General features: G+C 36.3%; 1 protein-coding gene across 2 annotated transcripts in view; it reads right to left on the bottom strand.

The window, feature by feature from the left end:
* The window catches only part of LOC109045548 (gamma-aminobutyric acid receptor subunit alpha-3-like), a 164,883-nt gene that overhangs the window by 80,624 nt on the left and 57,039 nt on the right, over positions 1-27,220 (bottom strand). For both annotated transcript variants that reach the window (XM_042747718.1, XM_042747717.1), the window contains exon 5: positions 9,145-9,365. In XM_042747718.1, coding sequence (XP_042603652.1) covers positions 9,145-9,365 — 221 coding nt within the window. The remainder of the gene's footprint in view (positions 1-9,144; positions 9,366-27,220) is intronic.

Here is a 27,220-nt window from a genome sequence, read left to right as displayed (position 1 = left end):
ACAGAAGGCATAGACAACGAATGAGTAACCTCAAGATGTCTTTCAGTCAGTGTTTAACCTTGCACTGCCATTCCAGGCAAAATAACTGCGTTCAGTGGCATGTTGGAGGTCGGCACATCATCACAAGAGCAATGCTGGCCCCAGATTTAATGAGATTGTGGCACACTGTCTGTCTCAGAAAACAAAACAATCAAACTGCTTGTTCTTTTTTTGTCCTGGCATATAGATTTTCTTGCCACATATTTCCTGTTTCCTGTCAAAGAGAAGAGCTTACAGCTGCACATACTGCAATTAAATGAAAACATGTTCAAATCTTTCTGATAGGCTGTTATGCCTAAGGGACTCCATCATTATCTTCAACAATTACAATTACAACTACAACTACTTTCCTTCCTAAATATAGGCTGTTATATATTTTCATGTACAATTCATGTATATTTTAATGAAATATTTTCATGTTTCATGTAATATATACATTTTTAAATATAACCCCGATTGTATTCGTCAGAATAAAGAAAGTCATATACACCTAGGATGGCTTGAGGGTGAATAAATCATGGGGTAATTTTCATTTAATCCTTTTAACACTTAAAAGTTGGCTCCAGACTGCAATGTGTTAACAGGATTCCAACTGATTCGAGGCCATAGAGCTCACTGGGTGGGAAGGAAGGTTATAAATCAGTTTTAGTACAAATTTAACAGTTTAATATCTATTTGATTCTCATTCACTATGCTCCACAGTAGTTTATGATCACTTAAAGAGAATGCTCTGGGCCAAAACAGCTGCAAAACCCTCTTGTTTCAATTAACAACTCATTTATGGAATTAAAAGATTAAAGAGCACTGCTGGCATTCTGTGTTTCTAACTCTAAAGCAAACAGACATGCAACATACCATTATCCCTCCAGGACACTGGAACAGTCACAGTAGTAATATATGCTTTCCAAAGCCAGAGTAAAAGTATTTGATTTAAAGTGGTGGAAAGCTTTTTCAGCAGAGGTGAGATTCGATTATTTTGCATGTAGAAGTCATTGGAGTAAATTTAAAACATTGAACCACTGTGGCCCATTTTCCTAAGAGGTCCACTGCCACCGTACCTTTAAAATTTTCATAAATAATTTCTATTATGATTGGCTAACCGCTTAGCAGGGGCACTATTCATTTTGCATGCAAAGTTGTTGAATATTGTATAGAGACTGATATACTGTATGCAGTCATATGTCAATTATAATTATGTTGACTTCAGTTTCATATTTGCAGATTAATTTACAGTTGTGAATGTTACATTCTACATTACAATACAACTCTCTTAAAGTGCAAGGGAAATCTGTAACACTTTATTTTAAGGTGTCCATGTTACACATATTACATGTACTTACTATCATATTAACAACTACTTATGCATAATTACATAAAAGTAACCCTAACCCAAACTCTAATCCTAACCCTAACCATAGAGTAAGTACATGTAGTTTATTAATATTACTCAGTACTTAAATGTATTCAACAATTTCTCTCCTCTGTGTCTCTCCAAATCAGCGTAGCGCCATTTTGACAAATCTGATTAGTACGCAAGCGGTTTATGCTCTTCTGTGTCAGCCGCGCCACAAGGATACGTTTTTTTATGTGTATTTACACTTTGGTTTGAAAGCAAACAGCGCATCGGTGCAGAGCGGCTGACACAGAAGAGCTCAGAATTGCTTTATTTGGAGAGACACAGAGGAGTGGAATTGTTGAATAAAGTCATTAGTTTTGTTTTATTTGCATACAAAAAGTATTCTCGTCGCTTCATAATGTTACGGTTGAATCACTGATGGCAGATAGACTATTCTGACGATGCTTTTCATACTTTCCTGGACCTTGACACTGTTATTTATTTGGCAGTCTATGGGACAGTCTCAAGCCTCCCGGTTTTCATCCAGAATAGTGTTCAGAAGACGAACAAAGTTTTTACGGGTTTGGAACGACATGGGGGTAAGTGATTAATGACAAAATTTTCATTTTGCGGTGGAGTAACCCTTTAAGTTGATCATAGCTCCATTGGTTTCAATGGGTGTACGATGTGCTTACGTTGCTTTTGATAAAAGCAGCCCAGATCGCTGGTTCTCAAATTTTACATGCAAGTACAGTCAAAATAACAGCACAGCTATTGTCTTTATCTTATGTGTATTTGATTTCATCAGATGACGGCTCGATTATAAATCAGGATTTTTGTGCAGATTAACATCTTGGAAGGTAGAGCTGGTGTAGTCTTAATGGGTCGCATTTCAGTCACTTTTTCATATTAATTTGGTTGTCTGACAACAGAAACAGTAAAACATAACAATGAAAACAGTTTTATTGAGAATTTGGCTGCAAATAACAGTATTTGGGCACAGAGAGGCAAACAAGTGTAATAATAAATAATAAATGTACATTTTGCATGTTGAGAAGAAATGAGCTGCCCTGTCCTGCAAATAATGTAAACAGACTTGTGTAAGTAAATTGCTCAGTGCAAAGAAAGAAAAGTAATGGGAACCTGGTATATCTATGTTCTTTTTTTTTAATGTGTCTAATAGACATGAACAAAAAAAACATCTATGACCTATGAAACATGTCTAGTCTTCATGCTCTATGTTGACTATGGTTTCACTAATAATAAACATACATTTGCATAAAGCATCCATACTTGTCCTTGCCAATGTTGATAAGAGTTTTAAAAACTTGAAAAGTATTAATATAAGGTACACTTAGAACAGATAAAAATGTGCGATTAAGTTGTGATTAATCAGGAGTTAACTCATGACAATCATGCAATATTTTTAATTGATTGACAGCCATTATATGTATATATGTGTATATATATATATATATATATATATGTGTGTGTGTGTGTGTGTGTGTGTGTGTGTAAAATAGTGCTGTCAAAATCAGCACATTAATGCAGCCGATTAATGAATAATTTTCCCAGTTTAATGGCGTTAAACAAGCGTGGAAATGGTACAGGTGGCAAGGGAGCTTCAGTAGCACAACTGCAGTCAGATGAGATGTTGTCAGGCCATATGTCAGTAAAAAATATATATTTTTTGCGTTTTAGAAGTTTGGTAATGTTATTGTTGGGAATGGTGTTCAATTGCATGCATAAATTTTGTGGTGTATGATTTATTATTTGTTTTTTTTTGTTTGGTTTGATTTTTTTTTTTTATGCTTTTTTTTGGTTGCATGGTGTCGAAATGCAACTAGCATCTAACCAGAAGTGCAAAAAGCAGTAAGTACAGGATATACAGTTTACAATTAAAGCATGAATGAAACTACGAGCATGCATGTCAGATCCGCATCACATTTAGCAGCGGCAGCTCTTAAAGTAATAGCAACCAAATTACCTAATAACCCAGCAACTGTGCTGTCTGTTATTCAAAGAGCAAAAGAAAAAAAGAGGAAATCAATAACTTTTGGATTCAACTAGCTTCAAGGATTCATCTATATTTAATTTAGAATTTAGTGTTTGATAACTTTATTCAATTTATGTATATTTCTTACTTGATCAAGGGCACAGGTAAATATGACATTTATAATAATGGGTTTATGTGAAGATTGTTTTAAATTTATTTAAATTAGAAGTTGTTATTTTTAAAGTCTAATAAATATTAAAATTGATATCTCTCAATTATACTGTAATGTTGAATGGCTATAGTCAATGGTTAAATGTTAGGGAAAAAATAACAATTTCCGAGAGAGATCAGTAGAATTGGTTTCAGTGATACTCGCCTTCATAAAAAAGATATAAAAAAGATGCCATTTAACAAATATGTTTCTTTATGTTGTTTATGTCTACATTCATTTGAAGATTTAATAATATAAAAGTATATTTAAAAACTTTAATGTTAGGTGGGATTAATCACAATTAATCATGATTAATTGTGATAAATATCTAGGGTGTTGTGGGTGGTTGCAAGGGTGTTTGGTGTTGCTAAAGTATTATGCATGTTTTTGTATGTTTTATGTGACTACATGCACATATTTTGGATTCTGTTATTTTGTGTGCACGTTTTGTCTGAAACTAATAGCAGCAGTTATATTCACATATTTCAGATGGCCGAGGTGAAAACGACCATGAAATCAAAATGACAGTAGTGAAATCATCAGGTATTCTGTTCATTTAACCTTGTATTAAAGCATGTCACAATAAATGCTAACACGTCAGCTTTTCTGCAACACAGTAGCTGTGCCTTTGCTATTTTTGCCATGAAAATTAACTTAATCCCAAAAAAACCTTTCCACTGCATTTCATTGCTGTCATTAAAGGACCTGCTGAGATCATTTCAGTAATCATCTTGTTAACTCAGGTGAGAATGTTGACGAGCACAAGGCTGGAGATCATTATGTCAGGCTGATTGGGTTAGAATGGCAGACTTGACATGTTAAAAGGAGGGTGATGGTTGAAATCATTGTTCTTCCATTGTTAACCATGGTGACCTGCAAAGAAAAACGCGTGCAGCCATCATTGCGTTGCATAAAAATGGCTTCACAGGCAAGGATATTGTGGCTACTAAGATTGCACCTAAATCAACAATTTATAGGTTCATCAAGAACTTCAAGGAAAGAGGTTAAATTCTTGTAAAGAAGGCTTCAGGGCGTCCAAGAAAGTCCAGCAAGCGCCAGGATCATCTCCTAAAGAGGATTCAGCTGCGGGATCGGAGTGCCACCAGTGCAGAGCTTGATCTGGAATGGCAGCAGGCAGGTGTGAGCGCATCTGCACGCACAGTGAGGCGAAGACTTTTGGAAGATGGCCTGGTGTCAAGAAGGGCAGCAAAGAAGCCACTTCTCTCCAAAAAAAAACATCAGAGACAGATTGATCTTCTGCAGAAAGTATAGTGAATGGACTGCTAAGGACTGGGGCAAAGTCATATTCTCCGATGAAGCCCCTTTCCGATTGTTTGGGGCATCTGGAAAAAGGCTTGTCCGGAGAAGAAAAGGTGAGCGCTACCATCAGTCCTGTGTCATGCCAACAGTAAAGCATCCTGACACCATTCATGTGTGGGGTTGCTTCTCATCCAAGGGAGTGGGCTCACTCACAATTCTGCCCAAAAAACACAGCCATGAATAAAGAATGGTACAAAAAACACCCTCCAACAACAACTTCTTCCAACAATCCAGCAACAGTTTGGTGAAGAACAATGCATTTTCCAGCACGATGGAGCACCGTGCCATAAGGCAAAAGTGATAACTAAGTGGCTCCGGGACCAGAATGTTTGAAATTTTGGGTCCATGGCCTGAAAAAACTCCCCAGATCTTAATCCCATTGAGAACTTGTGGTCAATCCTCAAGAGGCGAGTGGACAAACAAAAAACCCACTAATTCTGACAAACTCCAAGAAGTTATTATAAAAGAATGGGTTGCTATCAGTCAGGATTTGGCCCAGAAGTTGATTGAGAGCATGCCCCAGTCGAATTGCAGAGGTCCTGAAAAAGAAGGGCCAACACTGCAAATACTGACTCTTTGCATAAATGTCATGTAATTGTCGATAAAGCCTTTGAAACATATGAAGTGCTTGTAATTATATTTCAGTACATCACAGAAACAACTGAAACAAAGATCTAAAAGCAGTTTAGCAGCAAACTTTTTGAAAACTAATATTTATGTAATCCTCAAAACTTTTGGCCACGACTGTACATTTCACTGCTGATTTGTATTCAGTAAGTTAGATGTTGTAGAGCTGACTCCAAATATACGAGCACAGGGAGCAAACCACATGCAAAGTAATGTATAAAGTTTAAAAGTATTTGCACTTTGTAAAGTTTACTGTATAAAGGGCAAATATTCCCTTCAATAGTGTTGCTATGATAAGACAATTAGGTTTAAAATACAATGGCGACATCACACTATATTTTGTGTCCTTGTTACAGTGTTAAAGTCGTTATTTTTGTTTTATTCGTGTACAAAAAGTATTCTCGTTGTTTCATAATGTTATGGTTGAATCACTGATGGCAGATGGACTATTCTGACGATGCTTTTCATACTTTCCTGGACCTTGACACTGTTATTTATTTGGCATTGTATGGGACAGTCTCAAGCCTCCCTGTTTTCATCCAAAATATCTTAAATTTTGTTCCGAAGACTAACAAAGCTTTTACGGTTTTGGAACGACATGGGACTAAGTGAATAATGACAAAATTTTCATTTTGGGATGGAGTATCCCTTTAAGCTTACGATGCTTTTGGGAAACACAGCCCTGGTTTAACTAAAAGTGTTGCTCCTCTCAGCCGCTCACGGAACAGAGCAGACACAAAACCTCACGCTTATGCAGCAGTACCGTCAAGTCTTAGAAACTATAGGGTTTGTCCAATTATGTGATATGTATTGTTGCTAGGCGCTTTAAAAAAAAAAAAAATAAGTCTCTGCATCTAGCAACAATGTCGCTAAGTTGGCAACACTGTCAGCATCTCCATAATCTCCAACTACGGGCTAGGCAACGGGTCAAACAGGAAATGTGCACTGCGTTAATCGTGCATTAATAAAATTAGCGCCGTTAAAATGAGTTTGCATTAACGTATTAATTTTGACAACCCTAATATATACATACAGTATAGTACATGTACAGTACAGTGTGTGTGTGTGTATATATGTTTTAATGTTTTAATGCAATATATATATAATGTTTTAAATAATTAAATAATAAATCCTTAAGTCACTGAGATTCTCTTTTCCACATTTTCTACAGCATGACCCTGGACTGACTCTTTTTTAATGCATGAAAACACATCGCAGACTGTGTAAAAAAAGAAAAGGGTTGACACTGACTTCACTTGAAAAGACTATCACGACAAAGAGCCCAAAACAGACTTGCTGCAGTAAGAAAGCAATAAAACATGATTAATAATTTAGCTTCTCTTTCTTTTCTCATAACTCAACACAAAAAACCAAGCGAAGCTTTACAATGTGCTACACTAAACACAACAAGATATGACATTTTAAAAGCTGCATCAAAAAACTTCCAGTTTTCAAACTTTAACATTAGCAAGTGCTACAAATGGTACATAGTTAGATGTTATGATAACACGTAAGGAGGAAAGATGGCATAATTGTTTTTAACATGGTGATAAAGTGGAAAGGCTGGAATGCCTGAAAGGGGGCATTACTGTAGCTGAACCAGTCACAAATGGAGCTAGCAACAGCATGGTCATAGTTTGATTCCCAGGGAACACATGAACAAACAGAATGTGTCAACCTTGAATGCAATGTAAGTTACTTTAGATAAAACTGTCTGCCAAATGCATTAATGTAAATGTGTATGCTTTATTTGGCGATGTCTCTCATTCAGGATAATTCACAAACCAAATAACAAAAAAAGTTTGGGTAGATAACTTACTGAATGCAGAAAAGAGTAACTACAGAACATTTCCAATAATTGGCTGGGGCATTTACATGCTACGTTCACTTGCAAAAGATAATCGGAGACAATTACCATCCCTTAAGATTAAACCAAATACTTTTTTTGTGAATTAGCCTCTGTGAAATTCTGAAAAAGCATGACAGACATCGTCAAATAAACCATACACTTATACAATGCAATTATGTCCTTGCCCATAATGGTCTGGAAACATCAGCGTTCTTGTCCTTAGGAGCTCTAGTTAACAACTTTTTTGCAACACGCTATCCCCTCGGGCAAACACAATGAGAGTGACAAGCCTTCATTAAAGCATCCAAATTCAAATGTTATTCTTAGCCTGGGGAGCACTGAAGCCATATTAAATGAATTCATATGAGACAGGGCCTAGAAGAGATTGGCGCAGCATCGCCCTTCAATATCTAGTGCGCCACCACACAGGGTCTATTTCATGTGCCACCTTCATTATCGCCATAATCCCTGTGGACAAGCACTATTATGAATTGGAAAATGCTTAGATTTGCAGTTCTGATTAAAGCTTATGTATCGTGTAATTCAAATGCTTGAGTTGACAGACTGGTGAATATCTGACTAAATTCATGTTTGCTGAGATTTAACACCTTATGTGAGGGAAAAAGCGCTAATAGAAAACAGTGTATTAACTTGTGACGAGAAAATAATCTTTAAAAGTGCTGTTTTTGAGACAGTACTGTATCTTGCACAGTTAAAAGGCAATGTATTCAGACTATTGCGTATGATGAATTACCAAGTGTTACTGTGCTACGTTATTGGCTCCCTGGCAAGTGCAGTCTCTTACCTCAGGGTAAAAGGATTTCATGAATATATTTAAGCTATATACATATTGCAAATGTGAAATTCATGTATGTTTAATGCATGAGGCGTGTTACCGTTAAACTCCAAACACAGCAGAGTCAGCAAGAACTTCTCTGTTTTAATCAATTGCATGCAGTTTTGTAGGGCGCAGATCAACATCTAGCATAGATCTTGGAATCTTTTTAAGCATATAGCAGTTTCTCACAACCATTCCTGCAGCGCTTCAAGAATCCCCATTCCTCAAACTTTCGAGAAAAAGCTCTTTCTTTTTATGTTACGGGAAACCTCAAGGTTATGGCGGTCAGATAAATTAGCGGTAATATGATGATGTAGTACCTTTTTCCTGTAGGTTGATGGCCATTTATTACATTCGGGATGAAGTTAAAGATTTGAAAAGATAAAACCCATCCTAGCTCGAAGATACAGATGACCAATCTCTCATAGTGACTGTGCACGAGCAGCCCAGGTGCTGTGTCAAAATGGCTGGTGGAATTGGCCTACTCTGTCTATGGCAGCTGAACACATTGCTCTGGACAGCTCCTAGCCAAGCTAGTCACAATTCAATTCCCTGACTCATTCATCAAGCACTTGGGGTGTTTGGGTCACAGGCTGGGCCTGCTCCCCATCGTCCCATTCTTCCGGAGTCCGCCAATGATAAGAAGGCATTAGTCTGCCTCTGCCAGCTCATCTGAAAGGGCTGGAGAAATCAGGCAGAATTTGTTTTCAGTTTGACAACCTCGCCCCAAAGCATAGATTCAAGAAGCCAGATAGGAGAATACTTGTATAATGCACAAGTTCACCATTTGGTTGCATAGTTTGCAGGTGAAAGGTTGACGAAACTAGATCGTTTGCTTGCATCGTAGACTGGAAGCAGAAACTGTGCAAATCATTAAATGAAGTTGCTCAACTTGCATCAAGGCCATCATAGAGCTATCAGGTCATACCTCATTGTGTAGAGAAGAGTTCCGTTGTCTACCAGCCGCAGGAGTTTATTGGGTGTAGTCATATTGTGAGCCACTGACTTCTTGCCATTGTGGAAGAAAGTATCCGGAGTCCAGATCTTGCTGGCGAGCAAGTTGTTAAGTGGAAGAACCTGCATAGGCCCATCAAACTTCAGCCTCTCATCCCGCCAACTTTGCCGGAAGAACACATCAATCGTGTATTCCTGGAGGAGAAAAAACAGAATTAGTCAAGACTTTCTGACAGCACTTTTTAAAGTCCACTTCATCCCCAAGTTTCCCTGTTCCTCTGATCTAATGTCCTTTTAGAGAGAAAGCCTGTGCTGGCATGCAAACTTTTCTCCAGTCTCGGCAAATGACTCTAAAACGGGAAAAAGATTCAGATTTTTTCCTCAGACTTCACATTTAACAGATTTTCCTGTTCGGTTGCCCTCGATTGGTCGAGATGCTTTTCTCAGTTGTACACTTCAATAATTCATTGCACTTTAAGGAGAGATGCAGCCTTGTTGGTGTGAGATCCTTAAGGCTCCTTCAAAAGTTCAAACTCGAATGATTGCGTTTTCACAGCTGTCGCTGGAGGGATAAAACAAGCTTTTTCCAAGAGTTATCTCTCTGACCATATTGCTAACATGGAACAGGGGACACTGTCCTCGGTGAACCTCCGTTGAGCTGGGAATAGGAATCATCTCAAATCCACAGCGTCTTCTCCAGTGAGGAGTATCGCTCATGTTTTAAGACTTCCAATATTGATGAGGCAATACTCTGCAGGTTCTCTATGGGAACAAACATCAAAAGAAATCTTATCTGCTCACATTTAATAAGTCATCCAATGCCATGAATAAAAATAGTGGTGAAAAGTTCTTTGGGGGTTAAAAATTAAAGTTGAAATCTTTAGAACGTTGCATAGAGTGGGATCTGTAACTGAATCTTGTAACTGAGTATGTGACAGCAAACAATTACAGGACATGTCTCTTTTTTTGTTTTATGTTCTGCATTACAACCGAAAACTATAAGCTTTTTGTCACGCTTCACAAGGTCCAATTTGCTGGAAAGATATTTGGGAAGCAACAGACGGAAATCTGTGTTGCTCAGTCAATCAGAAATGTCAAGAAGCTCTTGCACAAAGGGAGAAAACAAGTCAGATAAAACCACTCTTTACAAATGCCTTCCAGCCTTCAGCAGAAGGTTTTGCCATGATGGCAGGAAATCATACTGGGTGCAGCTCAGTGAATGACGGGTTGAGTTTTCAGCATTAAAGCGTGTATGCTTGTCATGTGCATGCTGGTGTACATCATTTATTTAGTAAGCTCCAGACTTCAATCTGAAGTTTTTTCAGATTCAAATTCTGCGGGTACTTCAGTTCCCAAGAAGCCGTCTGTATACCATCAGAACTGATAGCTGACACCAAATGACATCTACATCAGAAAGCAAAGGAATAAGTTCAAGCACGGTTTTCACAATCAAATTCAATGCTTACAATACTTGAGGAAATAAAACGAAAAATATTTAATGCCGGAATAAACTTGCACAATCTCAAAATGCATCATGTATCACAGATTGTTTTTCGTTACTACGACAGGCTGGGACACATATTCGACAAGGCCTTGAAACTTAACGCTGCTTATCAGCAAAACAGGGAGTGGAGCTGGAGTGGACTGATTACAGAATGCTTTGAGCGAGGAGGGGAAATTACTGTTGCTTCACTCCACTACACTCACACACACTTCACTCAGTAGAGTAAATCTATCTTAATCATCTTCTGTCTTTCCATCCTCAAATTTAAGAACTTTTCAAATAGTTAATATAATTAAAGCTTTTTTAAATACTATTTAAGATATTTAAGACATTTTACTTCTTTAAATATTAATGCATTTTACAATACTGTATTTTTAATACTGTTTAAGGAAGAAGTGTTTGTAGCCTGGAAATTCATTAAAATGTATTGGGTCAGGGGTGTGTTGTTATTTATTTAGATTTGTATGTCAAAAAACAAAAAACAAAATGTTGATTCTACTTGAAGTGAAAAGTTAAAGTTAAAGTAGACCCACACAGTAAAAAAAAAAAAAAAAAAAAAAAAAAAATCATAATTCTAACTGTAAACGATGTAAAAATGCTACCTCTTAATTCCCTTTAACAGTAGACTACATGGTGAAAACCTATAGGGGTGGGAATCTTTAGGCAGCTCACGATCCGACTGAATTCAGATGTTTTGTCCTGTCCATAAGAAATAACTGTTTACATTTATTTCACATCATACAAGCATTTTGAGATGCAAGTGCATTTATCCAATTACAAATGCAAAGTTTGTAGTAATGCAAACTGTAAAATTTACAGGTTTTTCTTTCTTTCTTTCTTTCTTTCTTTCTTTCTTTCTTTCTTTCTTTCTTTCTTTCTTTCCAATGAATTATTCTGGCAACCACAGCTGGCAGTTTTATTTTTTATATTTTTTTAATAAAAACTATTTTTCTTAAGTGCATGACATGATGACTCATTCAGAGTACATGCCAGTTGAGTGGAATTATTAAGTGTAGAGTTGTATAGTGCAATGCAATGCAGTGCAGTGTAGTGTGTGTGTGTGTATGTGTGTGCGTGTGTGTGTGTGTGTGTGTGTGTGTGTGTGTGTGTGTGTGTGTATGTGTGTGCGTGTGCGTGTACAGGCTTATAACTCCTGGTGGGGACTTAAACCTGAATACACACAGACTCATGGGGACTCGTGTCATGATGGATCCTAAATTGAGGTCCCCATGGGTACAAAAGCTTATAAATCATACAGAATGAGTTTTCTTGAGAAAGTAAAAATACAGAAAGTTTCTTGTGAGGGGTAGGTTTAGGTGTATGCTTGGTGTAGAGTAATAGAAAATACAATTTGCACAGTATAAAAACCATTACGCCTATTGAGTGTGTGTGTATGTGAGTGTGTGTGTTTGTGTGTGTAAATATTCAGTGCCCGCTAAGCCTGGTAAGTGATATCCGCATAATACTGCATACAGGGTTATCCATGAAAGACAGCATTTCTCAACAAAACATGACCAAAAATAAAAAAAACAAACAAACAAAAAAAAACAAAACAAAAACAAATGCAAATATTGTACAATTTACATAATGCAAAGGCCCTCTGCTATGAATCCATCACAAATGACACTTTGATAGATGGTGTAGTAGACCGCCACTTTTGCTCAAGGTTTTTTTTTCTAATTTGCATATATTTTGTAATAATATTTGTTCATAGTGAGTACCTACAGTACTGATGTTCCCTGCATGTTAACTTATGAGTCAGCACTAACATGGTTTCATAGAGTGACAAATAAATACAGAACTATTGCTTCAAGGCAGATTGGAATGGGACAAGAAACAGAACTTTACTGTTAGTGAGGATGATTTTGACAAGTTGTTGGTGAAGAACAGAAATGTGATCGGAATGTGATCGGACAAGCAAGGACGTTCCCGCATTACAACCCAATAAGGGTCATTTGCTTGAAGCTTTTTCTGAGAGCTGTACAGAGAGCTGTTGTTTTGGTCAGACAAAGGACAAACACGTGTCATAGAGATAAAGCACTAGATGTTAGTGCACATGACCTGATGTGTATATTCTGTAATCACAGCTCTGCTGATATAGAGCAACAGTTCAACAGCACAAGTGTGTGGAACTACTTCCTTCCACCATAGATTCAAATCTCAAGTTGACAGTTTAACAGATGAGCCCAAGCCTCTGTTACTAATTCAAAGTGTCACTTTAGAACTAGAATGTAGAGGAACGCAGAGTTGCTTTACTGAATTTAAAAGCTTACTGTATTATGTAGGGTATTATAAGAGAGCCTGACTGTGCAAGTGTGATAAACTTCATCTGATACAGCATTCATTCTTCAACTCCATCTCATATTCACAATAAAACATTCGTTTGAATGTCCGCTGAAGAAAGTGATACCTTTGTCATACTATCCTTTCATCTGTTTCGGGTGATTTCTGATGACAGCGCCGCTCGGTGTAGTTTTTGGACGCGTCTTATGGTGCGTTTTCACTGGCACGTAGAGAGCGCAGTGGAGTGAGCATTTTCAATTAATTCCTATAGAAGTTAAGCATTATGTGACTGAAAGTGATGCGGAGAAATCATTAAATGCAGCCAAGAGCATCAAAACTGTTGGAAATTCCTTAACTTTATGCAAATATCGAGGGAAAAAACGGCAGGCGACAAGCAATTGCCGTTAAAAGAAGAAGATTAAATGCAAACAGGGTGTAAACATGGTTTTCAGAGGCGTGCTCTGCCTTAAATTTGACATGCCTTAAAGCATTGGTTTTGTAGCGTTGCCAACGGCACTGAGTGCAGATTTGACACTGCAGTGGAAATGCACCATTACAAGGTGCTAGTTGAAAGAAAGCAAAAATAATGTTGTTGATTACAACCTTGTTTTGGTCCCTTTCAAAATAAAAGTCTTTGCTACTGACTAATTTATAAAGACAGTCTGTTGACGCCATCGAATGGTCTTACAATGTAACTGAAATCACCATCAATAACAGATTGTTTCTTAATACCAAATACTTCTATTAAATACTACTATTATTTATTATTTATTGGACAATAATATGTAATAAACAACAACAGCCATTACAAAAGCAATTCAGTCAAAAATACAATGGCAGCACTCTGATTAAAAATGAAAGTTATCTAAAAATCTAAAGTTATGCTCCCAGCCAAAATTATTTGCTCTGGGACAAATTATAAATTAATGAGACTAAAGATAGCCCATTAGATTTACCGAAGTTGAATTATAGCTCATGTTTAACCACTATCCACCTTATTTGTCAATGTGGAAGTAAGCTGGTTTCTGTTAATGTGCGAGACTTCCGGTTCATTAGCCGCTGTAGGGAAATAACGAGAAGAATAACGAAGCGCAGTAAACAGTAAAACTGTTTGCACTACAAACCAGTGTGTACATAATTAAAATAATACATTAAAATAATATGGTAGGACACACCAGTTTGCAATATCAAGCAGTAAAACAAGCTGTACAGCTAAAATTAGTTGGAAGCGGATTAGACTGGAAGCCAGACACATTAAATTTACAAATTGCTGTGCCCACGCTTACAGGAAAAATAAGGTGGATAGTGTCAGGATTATGGACCTGTTTCTGTTCTGTTTTTTTCTTATTTGGTCATGTTCCTGTCCTCGTTTAGTTTGACTATGATCCTATGCACCTGTGTTTCCCCAATTATCCTTTGTATTTAGTCTCTGCCTTTGCGTTCAGTGTTTGTCAGGTCTACTTGTTTTCGACGCGTGTTACTCAAGCTCCTGTTGAATCAGAATCTGAATCTGTTTCCTTGATTAAAGACTCAACAGCGTAGCGTGACAGATAGTAGGGTGACCATACGTCCTCTTTTTCCCAGACATGTCCTATTTTTGGACCTAAAAAATGTGTTATTTCTTATTTCTTAATTGCCCAAAATGTGCTGTTTTCTTTATCCCGCTCCCGTTGAATTTCGGACAATTGCCGCCTGCTCCCGCAAAATGTGTTTCGCTCTCGCTATTTTTGTATCCACTACATTAAACATTCAGAGGTGGGTAGAGTACCCAAAAACTGTACTCAAGTAAAAGTAAAAGTACTTATAGAAATATTTACTCAAGTAAAAGTAATAGTCTGAATAGTTACTTGAGTAAGAGTAAAAAAGTATCGGATAAAAAACTACTCAAGTAGTTAGTTACTAGTTACTAGTTACTTGGATCTTATACTGTATATCTATAGTCTATTTTTATTTAGATATATAGATACAATTTATGTAATGTGTTTGTGTGTGTGTGTGTGTGTGTGTGTGTGTGTATATATATATATATGTATTTTTATTTTTTTCATCAGCCTTTACGCCAGTCTTCAGTGTCAAATAATCCTTAAGAAATCATTCAAATAAGTTGATTTACTATCAATGATGTTCTTTTTAGCTTTCTATTCATCAAAGAATCCTAAACAAACTGTCACAGGTTCCAAAAATATTAAGCATCAAATTTCCAGCACTGAATCAATATATTAGAATGATCTCTGAAGGATCATATGACTCTTAAAACTGGAGCAACAGCTGATGAAAATTCTGAATTGGATCACTGAATTAAAACATATTTTAATGTAGGTTATATTAATTATATATTATATATAAATAACCTCTGACACGGAGAAGAGTGAAAACTCCTCACACGATGGCTAAGTTACCGAACATCTGAACATAACAAACCATGTTCTTCTTCTGTCTGTTCTGCAAAATTTAAACAAATTTATATTTCTGCTAGAGTAAATATTGTGGAAATATCAATATTAATTGTGTCTAGGTGATGGCATTCCTCCTGGAACAGAGCTAACGCGGGTTTGGAGGATATTAATTTCTTACTCTGTGACAGCTTATTTAATGTAAAAATTATACATTGTATTGAATATATAAGTTACACATACAACAAACTGGTAATGTCATAGTGGTATCGTGTACTGTAATCGAATGTAGCCTAAGTTATACCTGTTGAACCGTAGAAAGCACACACTGTGTTCATCTATCTTATATAGAGATCTTCATCGCTAGCAAACAATAGCCTTTGCAGATTTGCTTTCAAATGACTGTAGATCCAAAGCCACATCTTCAACGCTCTTAATGTTCTTAAACTTTCTGTTACAACTCTGAGTGAACCGCTTCTTCAGACGCTCAGCGCGCGGCAGGGAACTGAACGAATCATTCAAAATGATTCGCGAACCAATTCACTGATTTGCCAACTGGTTTGATCAAGCTTTTGAACGGAATTGACTCAAAAGAATGAATCCTTCGCGAATGGGCATCGCTCATTGCAAAGAGAAAAATAGACAGCGCGTTTGGAATAAACTGAAGCATTTATAACTTGTATTGCATTAAGATAAAGTAATGAGAGGAGCGTGGCCCACAGTAACAAAGTAAAAGTACAGGTTTTTCACTAAAAATGTACTTAAGTAAGAGTAAAAGTAGCCATCTTTAAATATACTCCAAAAGTATTAGTTACCCAAAAAATGTACTCATGTAAATGTAACTCGTTACTACCCACCTCTGTAAACATTCTAATATTGTGTATAATTTTGTCACATCAGGGAGCTGCTCTCAGCACGCAGAGTATTTAAATCTCTTTTGAATGAGCGTTCGTGCTGTTCACTTTCAGTTTTGATTTCGCGACCACACGCACTATGTGTAAAGGGAGCACATCTTGCAAGATCAGATATTTGTCAATGAGCTCAGGATCTGTTGAGCAGCAAAAAATCCAGCATGGTATTGTCAGTCATCTCTCCTTATTCTTGACCTGGCTGAGATCAGTCAAATCTGGCTCCTGCAGTTCTTTTTGGTGCAGGGTTGCCAAATCCGCGTATTTTACATGAAATTTGGCTACTTTTAAACTGTTGCCATGGGTTGATTTTCCCAAGTTGGTTAAAGGTTTGAAATATTTCATAAAAAATATTTGACTGAAATGCCTGTATTGAAACATTTTGCATTCAATCTGTGATAAAACTTTCATTGTCTTTTTCATTAACTGTTCCCTCCTGGTGGAATGAACCCACGAACCCTGCCCCTCCCACTGTCCTCTTTTGTGAAAACTTAAATATGGTCACCCTAGTGGATAGAGACATCAGAGCCAGAGACAAATTCCAGAACAGCTGGCTGAGGTAAAGATGTTCGCAGCTAGTTCATGAGCGTTGAATAGCCACTAACATCCTGGAGCTCACATCTCTGAAAATATCTAAGCAAATTTTCAAATAGGCACTATCTTTTTAGTTTAAACAACTACGTTCTTGCCTAGTTATTTATTTTTATTTTAGAAACAGTATGTTGACTTTATAATATGATTAATTTTCTCACACAGTACAAACGGTGTTTAATCATGAAAAAATATATAACTTTTATTATATTTGAAAGGGGATCATCACATTTGGCTTCCAAATAAACATTATTGGTACATGCAAGGCAGATTAGAATATTTTTTTTCAAGCCTAATCTTATGGCGAAAAAGGTAACTTATAGTGATGTATACAGAAATTCAATCAGTCATGAAACCAAAATGGGCTTTACCAACCGCATTGATTGTAGTCAGCTGAAATATCTGTTCCAGCTAACTTGCCATTTTCAAAAAAAAGCACATGGCAAAAACTCTTGCAAAGAATTACAAGGCCCATTAGGATGAGCACACAGTATGTACAGTGGCTGGGAATCAGTAGTGATATGAAGACTAAAGTTACAGAGTGCAAACGCTGTCAGACTAACTGTCTGGCACCATGCAAAGGTCTCTAATGAGAAGTGAACTGCCTGTGAGACTGTCACAGCACTCAGCTTTAATTAACCGATTGTAATGCAGTACTATTCCAGATACGTAAAAATCGCACATCTGTCAGACTCTGTTAGCAGAGGTGTAATTGGGAAGCTGAAATACATGTCTTAACATGCACAGTATTGCAGAGCAGCTCCAGTGTTCTAGCAGTTCCCACTAGTGATGGATCATTCATGAACAATTACATAATAATCACATTGTCTCCATTCGACTCCAGGGTTGTTTTTTTTTTTTTTTTTAGTTGAAATGCAGACAGCAATTATATGGTCCAGCGTTTCCACGAGTTGACATAGGATAAGTGGTTTGAAAAATTGAATCTTTTAATTAAAAAAAATTATGAGAAACATAACTTATTTGTTCACTTGTTCAATTATTCAGTTTGTTCAACTATTTGTTCAGTCGGATGTCTTTTGTTCTTTTTGTCACATATACATACACACACACACACACACACACACATATAAAATTGTCAACATTTGAAGTGGATCAAAACCTTTCATCAAAGTTGTCAAATGCATTCTTGTCTTAGGACAACTTTGATTAACTTTTTTGATCCACTTCAAATGTTGACTATTTTCAGTGGTGTAGTCCCCCCCCTTAATTATTTGAGGCATAGATTCCACAATGTGTTGGAAACATTCCTCAGAGATTTTGGTCCATATTGACATGATAGCATCATGCAGTTGCTGCAGATTTGTCGGCTGCACATCGATGATGTGAATCTCCTGTTCCACCACATCCCAAAGCTGCTCTATTGGATTGAGATCTGGTGACTGTGGAGGCCATTTGAGTAAAGTGAACTCATTGTCATGTAAAAAAACAAACAGTCTGAGATGATTTGAGCTTTGTGACATGGTGCATTATCCTGCTGGAAGTAGCCATCAGAAGATGGGTACACTGGGTTCCTAGCTGACAGGAGTAGCACCCAGTGTGGTCTTCTGCTGCTGTAACCCATCTGCTTCAGGGTTCGACGTGTTGTGTGTTCAGAGATGGTATTCTGCATAACGTGGTAGTAACAAGTGGTTATTTGAGTTACTGTTGCCTTTCTATCATCTCTAACCAGTCTGCCCATTCTCCTTTGACCTCTGACATCTACAAGGCATTTTTGTCCACACAACTGCCGCTCACTGGATATTTTCTCTTTTTGGACCATTCTCTGTAAACCTTAGAGATGGTTGTGTGTGAAAATCCCAGTAGATCAGCAGTTTTTGAGATACCAGCCCGTCTGGCACCAACAACCATTCCACGTTCAAAGTCACTTAAATCCCCTTTCTTCCCAATTCTGATGCTCGGTTTGAAATTCAGCAAGTCGTCTTCACCACATCTAGATGCCTAAATGCACTGAGTTGCTGCCATGTGATTGGCTGATTAGCAATTTGTGTTACCAAGAAATTGAACAGGTGTACCTGATAAAGTGGCCGGTGAGAGTGTGTGTGTGTGTGTGTGTGTGTGTGTGTGTGTGTGTGTGTGTGTGTGTTTGTGTGTGTGTGTGTGTGTGTGTGTGTGTGTATGTATTAGTGTTTTTTTTTTTTTTTTTTTTTGTGTTTGCATTGGCTTCAGTACAGTAGAAATTAAAAAGCCAATCATTTAATTAAAGAATAATTTATACTTATGATATGATTCCCTAACACAGCATTAGTGGGTCTTTATACATGTAAAAACATGCCGATTTTAATATTTAGGAAAGGAAGAGGATGCTATGGTCACGCAGGTTTGTTTACGCACTAAACTCGTGGCCATGAGAAAAATATGTTGTTCCCTCAACATAACATCTCGAGGCCACGACATAAGATTGTCCTTACCTCGATAAAATGACCTTGTGGCCACGACATAATATCACGTTCCCATGAGTTCTTATGTGGTGGCCATGACAAAACTAAGTGAACCGACCATGCCAGCTCACGGGCACTGTATTAAGATGGTGGTCACAAGAAGTAAAACCATGGTAAATGACTATGGTGCTGAATTGACAAGCCTATGTATCGCCATTTTCCAATTTACCTCTTCATGCAGTTTACATTGTTGTGGCTGTTTTCAGCCAGCATGTTCTCATTTATCACACCACTAGGCCAATAACACAATTCTGTGTCACATCTGAATGGATTAAGTATGTCATGAATAGAATTAAAAAAAAAAAAAAAAAAAAAAAACAGTAATAATATTAAATGTATTAATTCTGTTTCAAATATTATGTTAAACATAAAATCAACAGCTTAAACGTATGTGTTAAAGGCTGGAATACACTAAATGATCACTAAATGAACTCGAACAGCATCACACACTTGCCAACTTTGTAAATGGTCAACAAATGCATAAATCTAGTATTGCGTTACTAGGAGACACATGACAAATGAAACAACGTGTTCTGAAATCACCTCAAAATATTGAACAGGTTTGATTTCCTCTGACCAGATGAAAAAATAGCCTGAAGCTATAGTATGTGCCTATCATACACCACATGATTTTCTGTGGAATCTGTAAATTCTGACTGGCCCAAATCTGCAAACTGGTTCAGAATTATATAAATATATAAATTTGTATAATTAAGAACTATATAAATCTTTGGTGTGAAATATAGTTTGATATAGTTTGTTTGAAGACATAATTAATACAAAAATCTGATTGGTGGTTTGAAAGGATAATGTTTAATGCAATATAAATTATTTGTAATATTTTATTACTTGTAACATTTTATTACTTAATGTAAACTTTTTTAACGACTGGTAAGGGAAGGATGCATACCCTGAAATAACCCACGATGCAGTTGCTATTTTCAGTCAACATTAAGAGAGATCATATAATCACAGCTTTTATGGGGCTGAGGGGAAAGGGATTCATTGTTTATTGTTCAGTTTAATCACACTGCCTTTGCAATGTTTAAAAAAAGCTATTTTGGATATTTATGAACTAGATGGTTAGTCAGGCAATAGTTTGTCAAGGTCCTGACTACTGAGCTGGTGTTTACTCCCAGTTCATCCCTGATTGCTCTGTAGTGATGCATGTTTACTGCTTGTCAAATATGATTACTATCAATGTGTTCACACAAATGAAAATATTGTTCCTTCGTTAGTTTGATAGTTACTTATAGGACAATATTCTCTTTAAAATGTCTCTTAGTTTCATACAAACACAGAGTTTAGCTCTGGCACACTCTCAGAAAGAAAGGTACAAAAGCTGTCACTGGGGCAATACTTTTTCAAAAGGCACAACTTTGTACCTAAAGAGTCCATATTGGTACCGTAATGATACATATAAGTACCTAAAGTGTACATATTGGTACCTAAAAGGTAGATAGCTTGATAGCTTTTGTACCTTTTTTCCTGAGAGTGCAGAGAAAACACAGCAGTATAACTATAAATCTTTACATGGTATTGCCTGTAACATCCCATACAGAAATTTGATAAATTACATATACTGTATGTCCCGGTAGTGATATTGTCATATATGTTACATATAAGGCAATATATAATTATCTCATATATCCATCTTCTGTATATATGTAGGTTTTTATAACATATTTGAAATTCTATAGTAAAATTAGTATATAAGCCTATATTTAAATTATGTATGATTAATTTTCATATGGTATTGCATGTTATGACTATATGTTAACAATATATATTAAAATGGTATATTGTATTATATGATATGTATATCATATATTGTATACAATATATCAAGATTTTATATGGTACTACATATGTTTTGACCATTTGTTAACAATATTGATTTTTTATATGTAAGTTCATTAGCCATATATGCCTAAAAGATATTGCTTATTGTAAATAAAATAACAAAATTACCTTTTGCTTAATTTTATACATTGTTTCAATTCCGTTTTTTGGGGGAAAAGTAGAGATGAATATTTAACATGTTAAAAAATGCAATATGTGAGGCTAAAAGTCAATGATTGGGTTACTTGCTCTTTCTTAGTAGTAGTAATTTATTTATTGGTTACACAATGTGTAGATGTGAATGTGATGGTAGGGAACAATTCACACTATATAAATTCTTATAAAAGCTACAAATGCCATTCTGTCAAGAGCATGGAGTGATTTTTCTCCTTGTCTTTTGTTGTTTGATTATCTTAAATGCCGACACTTAACTCAAGACACGAGACGAGACATGACAGGGCTTGCTAAGTCGCTATAAGGCTACCAAAATGTATCACCGCCCTGCCCAACGGGCTATCTTGAATAGTGATATAAAATTCCTAACTTGATTCACGTTGTTCACTCGCTTGTAAGGGTGAAATGGACCGTAGTTGATCATTTGCACTTGTTTCTAAATCTTGCCGATTTAAACATTTAAACATTTTAAAACATTTACGCGCATTCAAAGTTAGCGCGCTGGTTTCTGCGTGCACTCATTCAAAGCGTGCACAAAGAGGTGCGTTTCAGACAATTTGCGTACAAAGAATTGATTCCTCTTTCGCTTACCCTTGCTATTGAATGAGCACATACACACAAAATTATGTCAAAATAATTGTCTCTGCAAGTATTCTCGTAGACAGTCGGTTATGTTTTAAGTGAACGTATACAGTGGAGAAAGAATTCTCCTGTGCATTATTATATTGGATCTGCGCATTCGGTCTTAAAGGAGCAGCAGCCTATAAACACCTGCTGTTCCATTAGTGCCACCTGCTGTCCGAGAGTGACATTTGCGTCTCATTCACAAACCCTAAAATCAGACCATTTGGTTTTTGCTTCAAATTTTTAAATTATACAATCCACATGTATTTAGCATCTTTTTTGGATAGCAATTCAAATGCAGCGGTTGCCTGTGATTTTAAATAGAGCACAGGCAAAGCCTTTAGTTATATTGAAGAGATTTTTTCTAGTTTTATAATTTTTTATTCGATTTGGGATTTGTTTTAAAATTTCAAGTTAGTTTTATTATTTAACTTTTCAATTTCACAAAGAAATATGCTCTCTCTATATTCAAAGTGCCAATAGAGACCAACTTTTTTTCAAGCATGATGCAGAGCTATAGACAACTATAAAACCTATTACAGCCTACATACTAATAATAGCCTAGATGTGTTATGTAGCCTAATTTTGGGCATCAAGGAGTCGCTTTCAAAATGCAGGGTATTAAAATTACTTTTGAATGCATGTGCACATTTTACTTTCGGTTTCAATTTAAAGATCGAGTGAACTCTCGGCAGTGCTGAGCATGCAATCTACAATACAAGACATACATTTTTTTTCAGATGCTCTGCTACAAATCCTACTTTGATGTTTCTTATGGGCCATTGAGGGTCTTTTTTGTTTGTGCTGAAGAAAATTTCAAATAATAATAAAAAAATAAATAAATAGTCTATCCAATCCTAGGCCCATGCACACATGGGCTGCAGCCTATGCAAGCTTGTGTGTTAATCCGTGCCTGGTTTTATATATGATGTTATGATTACAGCTGTGTTTTGCAATTTGCTTGCGTTAAAAATTAATTTTAAATACTATTGGTTAGATTAATCTGCATAGGGATACTCTAAACTCATAGTTTTCAGTGGATAAGCAATGCAACCTAATAGAGAAAAATTATGTTTCTCTGAGATGTAGTCTAGTCTAGACTAGAACTATAAAGCTGCACAAAATGGAATTACTCAAATACAAGCACCTTGAATTCATACAGTACAGTACTTGGTTATATTGCACAAAGTACACTGACATGTCAGTGAAATGCATATAGTGTGTGCATAAGCACATACACGTGTATATTGTATAAAGGTAGACTACACTAAAGGATCTGACTTTGGGGTGTTGAAAATATGGTTAACCTATGGTAGTCAATTGTGTTCATATCTGATAATTGTTCTATTCCTGTTTGTGTATCACAGAGAGGCAGTTATCCCATGAAAAGGTAATGAGTCCAGAAATTCTCAGAAAATAGAAATGGAGGCTGAACCTGCAGATTGTGGATGGCAGTGATGTGAAGGATGGAGCATCATCCCAGAAAAGGTTACATATTTTATTGAAACCAAAACTAACACCTGCAATATACATGTGAACAAATCAACTGCCCTTTTTATGTATTTATGTATTTATTTTTTCTCCACGCCAAAATGATGCCCTCGTTTGCTATGAATGTTAACTACTTATTTCATTGATTCTAAATAGCAAATAAAATTGTAACCTTAGTTATGAACTCTGTCATCGAACACTTGGGTTACTATAGTAGTATAATTCTTCATGTCTGTAGAGGTATATTATTTGTATGTGCGTGTAGGCTGTGCTTTGTTGTTGTTCTGTCTTGTGCTTAAGAAGGTGGAGCTCAGATCAAGTGGTATCTGGGAATATTTCATGACTACAATTTACATTTACTATTTATTACACAAATATTTAGTATTCTGCAGTCTTTTAAAATAATCTTTATATTTACCAACTATGTTTTAATACTCAATGTACTTGTCATTTTATAGGTAGTTAAACACCTTAAGCTATAGGCACAGTTCTAAATTAAAAGCAAAATTAAACTTTGGTTTAAAAGCAAAATTAAAAGCAAAATAAAACTTTGGTACAGAGTTGGATTGCAAGACCTAAACAGATTAAATATACACTCACCTAAAGGATTATTAGGAACACCTGTTCAATTTCTCATTAATGCAATTATCTAATCAACCAATCACATGGCAGTTGCTTCAATACATTTAGGGGTGTGGTCCTGGTCAAGACAATCTCCTGAACTCCAAACTGAATGTCAGAATGGGAAAGAAAGGTGATTTAAGCAATTTTGAGCGTGGCATGGTTGTTGGTGCCAGACGGGGCGGTCTGAGTATTTCACAATCTGCTCAGTTACTGGGATTTTCACGCACAACCATTTCTAGGGTTTACAAAGAATGGTGTGAAAAGGGAAAAACATCCAGTATGTGGCAGTCCTGTGGGCGAAAATGCCTTGTTGATGCTATAGGTCAGAGGAGAATGGGTCGACTGATTCAAGCTGATTGAAGAGCAACTTTGACTGAAATAACCACTCGTTACAACCGAGGTATGCAGCAAAGCATTTGTGAAGCCACAACACGCACAACCTTGAGACGGATGGGCTACAACAGCAGAAGACCGCACCCGGTACCATTCATTTCCACTACAAATAGGAAAAAGAGGCTACAATTTGCACGAGCTCACCAAAATTGGACCGTTGAAGACTGGAAAAATGTTGCCACCACGTACCCATCCTCTGATGGCTACTTCCAGCAGGATAATGCACCATGTCACAAAGCTCGAATCATTTCAAATTGGTTTCTTGAACATGATAATGAGTTCACTGTACTAAAATGGCCCCCACAGTCACCAGATCTCAACCCAATAGAGCATCTTTGGGATGTGGTGGAATGGGAGCTTCGTGCCCTGGATGTGCATCCCACAAATCTCCATCAACTGCAAGATGCTATCCTATCAATATGGGCCAACTTTTCTAAAGAATGCTTTCAGCACCTTGTTGAATCAATGCCACGTAGAATTAAGGCAGTTCTGAAGGCGAAAGGGGGTCAAACACAGTATTAGTATGGAGTTCCTAATAATCCTTTAGGTGAATGTATATTTTAACACATATCCAAGACCTAAGCTGATTAAATGTATATTTTAACACATATTGACTAAAATCAAGTTTAGTTTACTGTACCACCTAAGTTTAAAAAGTTGCTTTTAAATGTTTTTTAATATGATAGTTTAAACAGTTCTGGGACTAGTAATTCAATATATTTTAATTGTATTCTAAAAAATGCTTGTTTTGTTTGTTGCTAATTTCTTACAGATGCAGTGATCCAGAAACGTCTTTACCAGGGTCCTATTGGGGATGGCAATAAACCAAAAACTATCCAAGCTGTGGGAATACAAAACTGTAGACCTTTAGCTGAACCACTACAAGTGGTTGATGTTCTGTTTCTTATGCCTGTTCAGTGTTTTGATCAGCTATGTTTTTTTTTTTTTTTTTTTTTTTTTTTTTTTTTGATTGTGCAGCTCAATAAGATTTTTGTATTTAAATGAAGACTGTTTAAAGGAAGTTGTGTTACTTTCTAGCTTACTGTACCATTTTGAAATGTGCAATGCATTGCAACTTCAAATATCAAATATATGAAAACCATATATTTCATTATTAAAAGATGGCATGTATAAGTGACCCATCACATATATGTTAATTATTCACTATGCATATATGTCTAATTCATATATAACACATAATTAAAATGCATATATCTCACATATATTAATAATTATAAACATTCCATATATGGCAATAAATACATTACACATACATAAGCATATATTTTTGTATGGGATAGACTTATATGTCAATATATGAAATTGTTCCATTTTCTAATAGGAATCATATATGGATAGGGCATATATAAAACATATACAGTATTTAATATATGGATATTTGATAGATTACATTTCCGTATGGGATGACTTTGTTGACTCTATAAATAAAATAAAGCTTTGGGTTTAATTCAAGTTTCAGACAGGCTCTATGGACGCCATCTGTGGCATGCATTGTCAGGCTCAACAATAAAAAAAATAAGGATAAGGATGAGAGAGTCTCACTTGCCTTTATGGGTAAGTGCTGTGTTATCCATGAAAATGTGTTGATCTTGTTCAGTCATGTTTGTGCATTGCAAACTCAGGTTTATATCACCGCTCGCATCCAGTGTAGGCAAATTTCAAACAACAAAGGACTGTGGACAGGGCCTATGGTGTGATGATGTATAACTATTTGTCAGTGTCTTGCACTGGAGGCACTCGTACAATAGGCAAATTAATTTCTATTGTGATGTCACCGATCCCTTTAAAAGGAATTAATATAAGCAATATAAGCTTCAGATTTCTGCTGTCATTTGCCAAATGTTCTTCTATTGTAAGTGCATAACTGCTATTAATTTTACAAACCGAGTGACAAGTAGAAATAATTTTCAGAGGAAAGCAACAGCATGCCTTTTATGTTATGCATAGAGTTTGACTTGTACTTGGAATCTGAATCACTCCTTTCAAATATTTGTACTCTTTCATTGCCAAAGTCTCCCCAGTGGGGAATAACAACCCTGAGAACACAAACAACGTAGAGCATGTAAGTTACCAGTAACATAACTTGCAACAAAGTTTTCAGCCATTCCACTAATTGTGAAATTTTAAAACCCTGTTGCAGTGGGCTTTCTTCAGCCGTTTAATTACAGTTCTCCCCGTTCTGTTTCTGCTTTTCCCACAGCCCTTTCCACACTCTTAAGAATTTACTTTATCCCCTTTAAGTCATCTCTATTAATTATAGCACATGGAATGTGTTAATAATGACAGAAGAAGTCTGAAGAGACAGAAAAGAAAAAGAACAAAAAACGAACCAGAACATCGAAGGTTGTTTAATCAAGAATAATACACTTCAGCGTTTTGTGCGAGTTTCCTACTTGAAAGTAAGATGTGGCTTTATCATTATCAACAATGCATAAGCCCTGATCACCTTTTTTCCCGGATGTACATGCTGAAATTAAGGATTAATTTTATATTACACAATTAGAAATAAGTGAGCTAACATGCTCTTCTAATTCACACAAGAGCCGTTCTTCAAAGAAATACCAAGAGAAGCGTGTTGTCAAATTATGATTAATTTAAAGATCAAAACTTCTGTGCAGAGGTCTGGTTGATCCATGCATGGTCACAGAAGAGAAGAAGAAAGAATGTTATGGGCTTTCCTTACACTTGCCCTGCTGGGGCACTGGGTTTTGACCTACATTTCAGCAGTAGAAGAATAAATGAA

This window comes from Cyprinus carpio, chromosome B21, assembly GCF_018340385.1.
Source record: "Cyprinus carpio isolate SPL01 chromosome B21, ASM1834038v1, whole genome shotgun sequence".
NCBI classification, from domain to species: Eukaryota; Metazoa; Chordata; class Actinopteri; order Cypriniformes; family Cyprinidae; genus Cyprinus; species Cyprinus carpio.
Note: the sequence above shows the minus strand (reverse complement) of the source record. Positions and strands in the feature narration are given on the sequence as shown.